At 34.9% G+C, this 12,285-nt stretch overlaps 1 protein-coding gene across 2 annotated transcripts in view; it reads left to right on the top strand.

Annotated features, from left to right (window-relative positions):
- Positions 1 to 645: 645 nt before the first annotated feature.
- The window catches only part of LOC150087408 (BTB/POZ domain-containing protein KCTD9), a 100,610-nt gene continuing 88,970 nt past the window's right edge, over positions 646 to 12,285 (top strand). The window contains exons 1-2 of one of the 2 annotated variants that reach the window (XM_090372048.1): positions 646 to 963; positions 7,063 to 7,184. In XM_090372048.1, coding sequence (XP_090228174.1) covers positions 916 to 963; positions 7,063 to 7,184 — 170 coding nt within the window. In that variant the 5' untranslated portion in view covers positions 646 to 915. Of the gene's footprint in view, positions 964 to 4,917; positions 4,989 to 7,062; positions 7,185 to 12,285 lie in introns of those variants that run through there. The other variant, XM_090372049.1, reaches the window with a different exon arrangement.

The raw sequence follows: 12,285 nt of genomic DNA, 5'->3' as shown, positions 1-12,285 counted from the left end.
TTTAAATACATTATCTGTACACCATTTGGCATCTTTCATACTGTGGAATCACTTCGCAACTGTGATGCCATGTCGCATTACTAGGGTACTTGCCCACTCACCGATGATAGGCCAACAGCTTCGAAACGGTGCTGTCTGGGGTGGTGGTATCCACTGAGAATAAATAACAGTATTCTTCCCTACTACAGAAGTGTTACTTATTCAAAGTAGTACAATACCTGGTATCTCGTTGTGTAGACAGATACAATATGAGATACAATTAAAACGATGTCTTTTATGCTACATACGTAGTTTAAATTTATGGGTAAACTATGGTGTATCTACACATATTAAAAGTCAAGTTAATATCATGTTGTGTAATGCTGTCATAGTTTATCATTTTCCCACTAATAAAATTTACAGCGCTGAGATCGCAGGTATTCCTGGCTGATGCACTGTAAAGTATAAATATTTATATGAAATGTTGCATTGTTTGTGTAATACAAAAAAAATTGATATTTAGATGATTTTAAACCGGATGAGTTTGTTGAGGTTTTTGTACAGTTGCATCTATTTGTTTTGCAGTAATTTTTGTTAAATTCTTTCCAGTGTATTCGAATTATTTTCCTTTTTAAATATACATACATGGTATAGATGTGTATTTAAACATTAATTTTTTTTTTAATTTAAGCGAATCATATGCTGTAATTCTTTATTATTATTTTGATGGAATGCATAGCGCTTCTTTGCCCTCTCTCTCGCTCTCTTTTTCCCTCCACCAAATCCGGTGTTTTGTGCATCAGGCCATGTTATGTGAATTATTAGATATGCAGTGAATATCGACAGAATTTCTTCACAAGAACGTGGAACATGTGCAACCCTTTTACCTAATCTTCATAATCATTTACAATATGTGAAAAAACGTGCTTTCTTGAAATGAAAAGAGTAATACTATTTCGCAACGGAACTGATGTAGATGGCAAGGTAAGTTTTTTAGTGATATTGTTACCTATACAGTAGCGAAACTACCATACTGCCAGCTCAGAGACCGCTGGGGGGGGCGGATCGAATTGTGGATGGCATGATCGTTTAAAGAGAATGGAGAAGGAGAGTTAGTGAATCTCACCGCAGTGCTCAGAATTTGTATTTTCACCACTGAAGCGATAACAGTAATATATTATATCGTTTTGGCACCAGACATTTCTTACACATACATTTCAGCAGAGTTTAACTGCCCCAATGCTTTACGTCCGTTCTGATGAAATGGTAATATTGTATCAGCTGTCTGGATGGCTGACTCTGCCATATTATCAATAAACAGCATTAATGCCAGAAGTTTCTTAAGCCATCACATTTAAATTTCAGTACTATTTTAGTAATTAATTCAGAAGACAGGGATTGTAGATATATTTAGATGCATTGAAAGAAACATGCAATTTGCACTGGAATTTTGTCAGTTTGTTTTTATATCAGAACTACATTTCAAGGCTGAGTGAAATCGTAATGCAATTCACTTTCATAATTCACTTGTCCATTGCATTTTCTACCTACTTTACTAGGTTTTTTTCAAAGATTTTTATAACTGGACAAGTTGTCTGCACCCATTTTTAAGTGTAAATGGGTCCAGACAAAAGATAAGAAAGCATTGCTTCTCCTTACCATGTAGATTCTTCATAGTATTTTTATTATTTGATCTAGCAATTTAATTTAATTACTTAAATGTAATGTTTATTGAATTCAATGTTTCTGACACAATCTTTTTTAACTTTCCATTGCTAAATTAGAATGTTGATAAAATTAAACTACCTCTGTACATATGTATCTAGAGTCTAAGTAGATGAAACCGGTATATCCCTAGGAATTATTATTATTAAAATGAAGATTGATTCAATAAAGCATCATATGTTTAAGAGTGTAAATATTCTATATAAGAAGGGATAGCAATAACAAACTAACTTCATGTAAATAATAAATTCATGTAAACAACAATGGCAAAATCATGTAAATAACAAATTCATGAAAAAATGCAAATGGACAACATCCTTCCATCATAAAATCGTCCTTTTCCTCAAAACCTCATCATCAATAATAATCACCACGTAATTTTCTAATACATCGGGCTTGTATATATGAAAAACATATCATTTCAACTCGGAAGAATTTCCCCAACCTTAGCCCCCCCCGGCAATACGTAAAAATCAACCCCCTCATGACTTGCAAATATATCGCCCTACAGCAATATCGACATCACACCATAACAAACAATAGGCGCATCTGCGCACTAAAAACCGATCGGTCAACAAAACAAACAGAGAACGGGACTAACCCCCTTTTTTCGACAGACCACCACAGGACAACTGACTGTAAGTAAAACCCTCCTCACTTATTCAGATACTCACCCGTTGGGCTTTGTATCACCTATACCAGTTTGCTGATTCCGATTCTAAGATTAAAAATATTTCTAAAAATTATAATTAGATTATCTAAAATCAATATAAATAAAGTTTATCAAAAATTACTTAATCAAAGATTATCTAAAATCAATTTATTAAAGATTATCTAAAATCAATTTATTAAAGATTATCTAAAATCAATTAATTAAAGATTATCCAAAATTAAGTAATTAAGTAATTATGTACAAAAATATCACTAAAAAGGCAAAACTGATAAAGGGATAACAGAAATGGGTAGGTATGAGACATTCCTTTAATCTGGCTATCGACCCGCTCAAAGCCCCCGGACGAAGTAACGGGTAGATGACCAGGTATGTTAGTCGACATTGATCTATTTGTTGTTTATTTGAAGTTTGTTTGAAATACAAAATATTAACTTCATTTATTATTATTATTATTATTGTTATTATTATTTACCATTACATGTACAGACTCCCAGGAAGAAGTTAGACTGCACAGGCTGACTGGATCTCCTGTTCCCGATACACCTAAATACCCATACAGATAGTAGATAAATACCAGAAAATGTAAAAATCGACCAAACCGAAGCAATTTAATCAATTAACCAGTAATATAGCAAAAATTTATTCAATTAACCAGTAATATTCTATATAATATTGGTGTAAATACACCATAGAAAACTTTTAAATGAAAAAACTACGTTTTAGTTAGAAGAGGCATCATTTTATCTATATCTCATATTGTGCTCCTCCTTCACAACGAGTTGCCATGTATTGCATTACCTCGACAATGCTTCACCAAAAGAGAAGACTATTGTTACTTATTCTTGGTGAGTATCACCACCCAGACGGCACCGTTTTGAAATATGGTATGAGATAAAGTTCTCGGTTATCCTCATACTATCCCTATTAGACTTAGAAAAGAGTTAAAGATGTAGGAAGGTGATAGTAGGAGAGGTAGAGAAAGGAAATGCCGTAGAAGGAAGAAAGGGACAGTTGCTCCTTCAACTTACACTCAAAGTTCATATATTCCTTGAATAGGCACTACTTCTCCAGTAGAGAAGACTGTTGTTACCTATTCGAGGAAACTCAGCTCCTTTGACTCACACACAAAGCTCATATATTCCTCGAATAGGCAACGCTTCCCCAGTAGAGAAGATTGTTGTTACCTATTCAAGGAAACTCAGTGGCCATCAGGTCCCCCCCCCCCAAACGGCACCGTTCTGAAATATGGTATGGGATAAAGATATCAGCTATCCTCAATATCCCTATAAGACTGAGCAAAGAAAAAAAGAGGTAGGAAAGTGATAGTAAGAGAGGGAGAGGAAAAGAAGATGCCGTAGACGAATGAAAGGGATAATTAGTTATAATTCGTATGAACTCAAGAGCTCCATGCCCCGGCTGGGCAATGCGTTCCCCCTGACGGGGACTGTTGTTACCCAGTCAGAGTCCTGCAAAGATGATTAAGATCTTCCTCTGGTGCTGTTTCTGGCTCTTTAGCCTTCATCAGTGGGTAGATAGGCATACTGGTTAGACCAGATGTGCTTTCCAGTTTCCGGATATTTCTATGGAATTAACCCTTCAGGGACCCTTTATTGGTCCTGTTTTGGGACTATCTAGTGGTCTGTATGGCTTAAAAAAAAAAAAAAAAAAACCCCGAAAAGGGACAGTCGCCCTTATTCACTCATCTCTATATGACTCAACCCAATTGGGCTGCTCACTCGTCCACTGACACACTCCGAGGAAGGCCCAGTGCATGTGACCACCAAGTTGGCGGCCGCCTGGAGTTGGCTTGCCCTACATGGGTTCTAGGGTCAACCCCCTCTTACACACTCCTTTTACTACCTGCAGCCGGCTTGTTGGCCCTTTGTCGGTGGGTGGGTGGGCAGGCAGGCACCTTGGTATTGCAGACATGACAATCCAGTTGTGAAGATAATCACACAATATGAGAGATGCCAGAAGGTGTGCATGATAATGCTAAAATGAAGATTGATGCAATAAAGCATCATATATTTAAGAGTGTAAATATTCTATATAATATTGGTGTAAATACACCATAGAAAACTCTTAAACGAAAAAACTACGTTTGTAGTTTGAAGAGGCATCATTTTATCTGTATCTCTTATTGTGCTCCTCCTTCACAACGAGTTGCAATACATGGCAACTCATTGTGAAGGAGGAGCACAATACGAGATACAGATAAAATGATGCCTCTACAAACGTAATTTTTTCGTTTAAGAGTTTTCTGTGGTGTATTTACACCAATATTATATAGAATATTATTATTATATATTGTTTTTTCTGCCATCAGATAATTATTGCATCAGTTTCTTTTAATTTATATGACAAGAGCAACATCCAGGTACAAAGTACAGTTAGAAGGGGGGGCAGAATAGTTTGTGTATAAAACACACAGCATGTGTTGTGCCTACTTTAACTAAATGAAACATTAAATTTGTTTAAGATCTATAAAAACAAAGAATACATCTCGGGCTTAACTTTTTTTTTTTTTTTTTTTTAATTCAGATCATATCATCCTCAAGAATTTCAAGATGTCAGAGTGTGAAAAGCAAATATATCCAGTATTTTAATGAAGGTATATTTTTTGCATCTTTCTTGAGCCTCTTTTGTGTTGATCATATAATATATATGTGCAATATATAATTTTTGAACCAGGCTAATAGAATTAGCTAATAGACAAGCAAGGCTAATTCAGCCTTGCTTGTCGTTATGGGGTATTTGATGGTGCATAAGCTGCTTTGGCTATAATGTGCCTTGGTTGTGTGGTAACATATATTGTTACTAATGTGCATATTGAGCAATAGAATTCACACACCACCACATCAAGGGCAATGCCCATCATTAACTGTGGCACTGGTTTATTGGCTGCCATATGCAGTTACAGAAGATGTAAATTTCTCTTGACGGTACACACTCTTTCCCACTGGATCATCCTCACCAATTGATCTTTCCATCTTCTCCCCATGCTTTGGCCAAATTTTGAATGGTCAGTTCACCAGAATTCATTAAACAGTGGTCACTTCCTAATAATCAACAACTCTTCCAATAACTAAACACCCATATGATGTACCTTACTAGAGGTTATAGTTTACAGAGGCCAACTAACCTCCAGTTTACACATGAAATTAAATTGGCATATTATGTGGTCCCAACTTATCGATGAAGTAACCACCTACATTATAAAGCAAATGATAGCTGCAGCAGACATTTCTATCCCACGATTATTCCATTCCATGCTTATGTTCAACTTGACAATAATGGCAGTATCTTAGATTTTTAAATTTATAGCAGAATTCAAGTAATTCAGGTGATACTATACAATTTAGAAGGACATTAGCAACTCAGGCAAAACCATATTTGTCTCTAAGGTACAAGCCTGAGTCTTAGCACTGAGTATACTTGGCTTTTAGTTGAAAGTCTCTCCACAATCAAAATCAGATACAGGTAATACATATGAATTTTGATTTTATTTCAACCGTTGTACTGAAATAATATTGCAGTCCCATAGTAAATATTTTCACAAATTTGTTTATATTAGATTAAAAATAAAAATTAAAGATTAAAAATAAAGGTAATTGGCAATTTTGTTTATATTAAAATTAAATAATAAAATTAATAATTTAAGTGAAAATATAATAAAAATAATTAATAGGTAAACCATTTTATTTTAATTGCAGTCACTGAAAAAGTGGGGGAGTAAACATTCAAGAAACATAAATAATTAACTATTTATTAATATAAACATAAATAAATAGATTATAAACTTTACACAGTGAAGTGCTTTCATTTTAAGTATTTTGAAAATGTGGCTTGTGCAGCAACTCATAGATAATAAAATATACGAAGGGGGCTAATGCAATGTGAAATATTTCTGAACCTAGTGAAATTATATAGATAACAAAGTAATAGAAATCTTTAGGATTTCTGTAGATATTAATTTCTTCTTTGTGAATAAATAAGTGTAAGAACAAGATTTTCATTATTTTTACCAAAGCCGATGTATACTCTTTGCATCTGAAACTTTTATATTCTAAAAAATACACGATGTCATTGTAAGTATATTCTTCTACAATTATATTGGTATTCATGCTGTCACCATGAATCATTTCTTTTTGAAAATGATGATTTTGCTGGGTTCTAATACCTTTGCCTGTAATACCTACTTTGCTCACAGACTGGGTTACCTGTTTGTGGGATGCAAACTGCTAACAGCAAAACACCAACATGATGGTACCTTACAGTAGGTGGCAATTTACTATGGCAAACTGGGCAACTGCGGGTTCATATGTGAAATTAAATTAGCATTAGCAGAGGCACATGATGCAAGAAAGCAAGCTAGCATTACACTTGTCTGCAATCATTAACTTGGTTCCAGTTAAAATGTCTTTTAAGAGCTCCTCTAGTCAATTGTACTCAAAACCAGATCTTTCTAAATAGACCACATTGTTACTTCCAGAAATTGGCTGAGAGAGGACCTAGTTTTATTCCTAAAACTTTGATGTTTATTTTGATGTAGATATTCCCATATATATATATATATATATATATATATATATATATATATATATATATATATATATATATATATATATATTTTTTTTTTTTTTTTTTTTAAATATTGAATGCATTTGCTTTGTCATTATCTCTAGGTTGTACTGTTAACTCATTCCATTGAAGAATTATTGTCAGCAGCCACTTCAAAATTTGGTTTCAAGGCAAAAAAACTTTACACAATACAGGGTGGAGAAATAGAAGACATCAAATTAATCAGGTAAGTTCTCTTATGAATGTTTTGAAGGATTTCTGACACACACACACACACACACACACACACACACACACACACACACACACACACACACACACACACACACACACACACACACACACACACTCTCTCTCTCTCTCTCTCTCTCTCTCTCTCTCTCTCTCTCTCTCTCTCTCTCTCTCTCTCTCTCTCTCTCTCTCTCTCTCTCTCTCTCTCTCTCTCTCTCTCTCTCTCTCTCAAGAATGATGTGTAATTGCAAGTTTTGGCATCTGTAGTTACTTTTTTTTCCCCTTTTATTGTGTAAAGTAATTTTTTTAAAAATGCTAAACAAATTAGGATCAGTCATGAAACAGGCCTTGTTTTTTCACAATTTCAAGCTGTTCTTCTTACACTCTTATATGCAGTTTACTCAGTTGTCAAAAAAAAAAGTGTCAGAATTAATAATTAAATTCAGTTTGGTTATTAAATTCTCTTACCAAATGCCTTTTTTTGTTTCATCTAACCTAGAACAAGTGAGCAAAAGCAGATTCTGTGTACTGGATAATGAGAACTTCTTACATAATTTAAATAACTACTGCCTCAGCTTGAATAGTGATAAGAGATTGTGACCACCAAGATTTGGAGAATACAGAAATTTTGTATAATCATAACATATCATGCAATAAAGCCACTGAGGTAGCCAGAAGCATCATTAATATGAAGCTTATCAAAAAACTTCAAATCAATAGCAAATCTCAAGGAAATAAGTCAAATGAAAAGATAACTAAATTACAAATTCACAAACCTGGGAGCAAAGACAGTTTTGAATACAACCTGCTCATGCAACAAATTAGAAGAGGAAGCATTTAAAAGGCACTAACAGGCACTAGCAAAGGGATAAGTGATCAGAATTGAATTGAAAATCACTGCCCATTACATTTGGGAAAGATCTCGCATTATCTTTGGGAAAGACACCATCTAATCTAGTGTCAAATTTTAGGGATAGGGGAAATTCCATGTAACCTTATGGAAGTGATTCAGTTACTCCATCTTATTCTCAGAAATAATACAACTCAATGAATTAAAATTGGCTACAATTTAGACATTCTGTGCTTTATTGCCCATAGCTGACAGCCCACCTAAAAAACTGTAAAATTTCTAAAACCACAGGTGAAGAAACCACTTTAAAAAAGAACCATTGAATGGAAATGGGCCAAACCTTCTAGTTTATCTGATAAACATTTCAATGCTCACTACAGTCAACAAATTAGATAAAAATAAATGAATGCCACTGCCCAATTTAGAATCTTGTGAAGTAGCAAAAAAAAGCATAGCCAAACATGTCACTCAGTAACAGTAGATCACAGTTTTCTTTTCAACCACATTTCAAACACACTGTTACATTAAAACTTTCCATAGATGATAATTCGACCAAGGAAGAAAGTTTGTTCTTCAAACTGTGTGCATTCTGATAAAACACTCATAAACACCCTACCATAATGGATAGAATACTACATTGAAACACCTACAAGAAAACCGACACCAATTAACCTTCCCTGCACTATCTTTCTCACCTCTACGTCTCCAAAAAGTACATATCTTGAAGCCATGAATGATTTCAAAATCCATACACAGCAAATGAAAGCTAGACACAAGAGCATTCAGAGCATTGTATATTCAGACAATCCCCAAAGAGTAAAATGGAAAAGCAGTGCTTCAGCTGTAAGTATCTCATCCATGTATTGCATTCAATTCTCTTTGATAGTAAAATATATCATTGATAGTACAAGTTTAAATGGATGATTGCAGTTTGCTAATTGGATATGCTATTTTCAAGTTGTTGGTAATCTGAACTAAAACTGGCTACAAAACTACCAACAACTAGGAAGTAGTTGATAGTTTTAGTAAGAAAGAAAGATTGGAAAGGAAAAATTGCCACGTACTTCCCTTCAGTAAGAAAATGCTTGACTTTATATCTATATGATATCAAAGTTTCCTTTCTAAAAATATGTTAATGAGTGTTGTTGTTGTTGTTGTTTGAGGGCTATTGGCGCAAGAGCAGCTTAGACAATAATGCACCTAGTCTAGGTTAGGAGAGTTTCGCCGACCGGGCTAGCCGGGTGGGTAAAGTACCTGCCTGGCAACCCAAAGGTCGCGGGTTCGATTCCCGCCTCGGGCTTGGATCAAAGTACTGCAAAAACCTTGGGAGGTGCAATATGGCCACAGAAGCCGATGCGCCAACAACTTCCAAATCAAAAAAAAAAAAAAAAAAAAAAAAAGGAGAGTTTCTTGTTTCAACATTTTTCACTTTTCTTGATGTGGTTTAGAAGGAAGCCAAGATCTTGCTTTATACTTATGTAGCTTTTCCATGAATGGTATACTATTAATTTTTATATGTTTCAGGAGTATCCGATTAACTTAAGGAAAAAGAAAACGTTGTTAATATTTGGCTGGTCATCTAAAATTGCATCATTATTGTTTGAAAAGCTCTTTGACATTCTCTGTTAAATCTTGGAAATGATATACAGTAAGCAGAACTTGACAGTTTTAGCATTGAGGAGGGTCTTCACCTCTGAGTAGGTAAGAATGAATCATATGTGTATGCCCGATTCGCAGTCGGGCAAGGATCACTTCTTCGTGACTATTGGATGGTCCATGGTCGAAGTGTTTTTTTAATTACACCAAGTTTGTTGTTAGTTTGATCTTGTCAGTGTTGGTACCATTGTTTTGAACTGCTTTGGTGGATTAAGGACTTGTAATCAGTATATGGTATTGAGCGTAAGGCATTGTCAGAGGTGGCAGCTTCTCTTGCCACTTTTTCTGCTCTTTCATTTCCAGTTATTTCTGTGTGGCCTGGGATCCAGCAGAATCTGATAATGTGATTTCTTTGTAACAGCTTTGATACTGAATATTGGAATTGTTGTAGAACGGGATGTGTTTTGGTATTGGCATTCTGCAAGACAATAACAGAGCTAAGTGAGTCAGTGAAAATTATGCTGTTTGCTATCTGTTTATATTTAATTTGGTCTTGGCGCATTGTAGCCTTAGTTGCTAATGCGCCAATAAAATCCAAACCAAACGAAACATTTAATTTGGTTTATGGCCATCAAAATGGCTTGTAAAAAAAAGTTTCTGTTTTTGACCCATCTGTATATATATGAAAGTGTGATGTTCATATTGTCCTTTGTATGCTGCTGGTAGTTTTCTCTTGGGAAAGTTGTTTTCCCCCAGGATTGAAAATACAGGTCATATACGGGTTGAACGATAACCCATGGTGGAATAATCTGTGTAGTCGTATTAGCTATGCTGTCATAGTTAAGCTCCCAGCTTAACAGTAAATCTTTTAGGTAGATGTTAGCAGGTCGGTTCATTTGTGGGTGGGCTTGGTATAAGTTTTCCCAGTAAGATGAAAGCAGAAACTCTATTTGGATGATCAGCAATGGATCTTATCTTGACAGCATAGTGTAATAACAAGTTATGTCGTCTAAGCTGTAGTGAAAGTTTATGGGCTTTTGCATAAAGGTTTTGTATAGGTGAAGTTCGGAAAGCTCCAAGTGCTATATGTAGAGCACTGTGGTGTATAGGGTCTAACCATCTCAGTGCACTTGGTTTTACTGAGTTGTAAACAGCTGCTCCATAGTCTAGCTTGGAACGAATTATTGCTTGATAAAGTTTAAGAAGTGTATATCGATCTGCTCCTCAAGTTGTTGCAGAAAGAACTTTTGAGTATATTTAATTTCTTGAGGCATGAAAGTCTGAGTTGTTCAATGCGTTCAAGGAATGTTAGTTTCTTATCCAAGAGAAGTCCTAAAAATTTTATGCTTGGTACCACTGGGACCATATGTCCGTCAAGTTTTAGTTCAGGGTGTAGGTTTTGTTTTCTACAGAAGTTTATACATGCAGTTTTTTGTGTGGAAATCTGGAAGCAATTTGTTTCAGCCCATTTGCTTATTTTGTTTATTATTCTTTGTAGCTGCCATTCTATACTTCGCATATTCTGAGAGTGATAGGAAATACTGAAATCAACATATAACGCTGCATCAACAGTTCTTGGAATATGCTCCGTTATGGTATTTATTTTAATAACGAAAAGGGTAGCTGCAGCCTAACTTAAAATGTTAGACTGCAGCTACCCTTTTCTTTAAGAAAAGAAATTTTGGATATATTTAGGAAGTTAAGAAATTTTGGATATATTTAGGAAGTTAAGAAATTTTGGATATATTTAGGAAGATGTCTGCATACTCCAAGGAGGTATAGGTTTTGAAGGATTCCATAATGCCATGCCATATAAGCATTTTCTATATCAAAACAAATCATGACATGATGTTCCTTTCGAATGAAGGCATTCTATACACTGTTTTTCAATTTTATAAGTAGGTCTAGTGTTGGGCAATTTTTCCTGAAACCATGCTGTGCCGGATCGAGAAGATTATTACCATTCAAATACCATGTTAAATGAGTGTTGATGATTTTTTCCATAACTTTTCCTAGGCAACTTGTTAAAGCAATTGAATGGTAGTTGTTTGGGTTAGAAAGATCCTTTCCCAGTTTTGGGAAGCTAGAATTATTGCATGATGCCAACTATCTGGAAACTGGTTTTCTGGGAAGATTTTGTTATACAGTTCAAGTAATGCCATTTGAGATTGGTCGTCAAGTTGCTTTAGCATCATATAGTGAATTTGGTCTGGTCCTACAGCACTTTGTATGTGATAGAGCACTTTTCAATTCATGGAAAGTTAAAGGAAGGTTGTACTGTTCATCATTTCTTGTGGAAAAATTCAGCCTTATATAATTGAAAACTGGGAGTATATGAGATGATTGCTGATGTTTTGGCAAAGGTTTTGCCCAGTGCATTGGCTATTTCTGAAGGCTGTGCAGTGACTTGTCCATTCCAGTTTAGGATTGGGGTGGATTATTCTGGTATCTGCCATTTATTTTGCTGATTTTATTCCAGACAGTTTGAGATGGTGTGGCACTTTTTAATGTAGATGCAAATTTTATCCAGGATACTTTCTTGCTGGCTTGTCTAACATATCTGGCTCTTGCCTTTTTGAATAATACGAGGTTCTCTGTAGTGGGATACTTTAAGAAATTATTCCAGATTTTATTTCTCTCTCTTTTAGCT

Source organism: Mastigoproctus giganteus, chromosome 4, assembly GCF_048544385.1.
Source record: "Mastigoproctus giganteus isolate SK-2022 chromosome 4, ASM4854438v1, whole genome shotgun sequence".
Lineage (NCBI taxonomy): Eukaryota > Metazoa > Arthropoda > Arachnida > Uropygi > Thelyphonidae > Mastigoproctus > Mastigoproctus giganteus.
The sequence above is the reverse complement of the archived record's forward strand: the minus strand, read 5'-3'. Positions and strand labels throughout refer to the sequence as shown.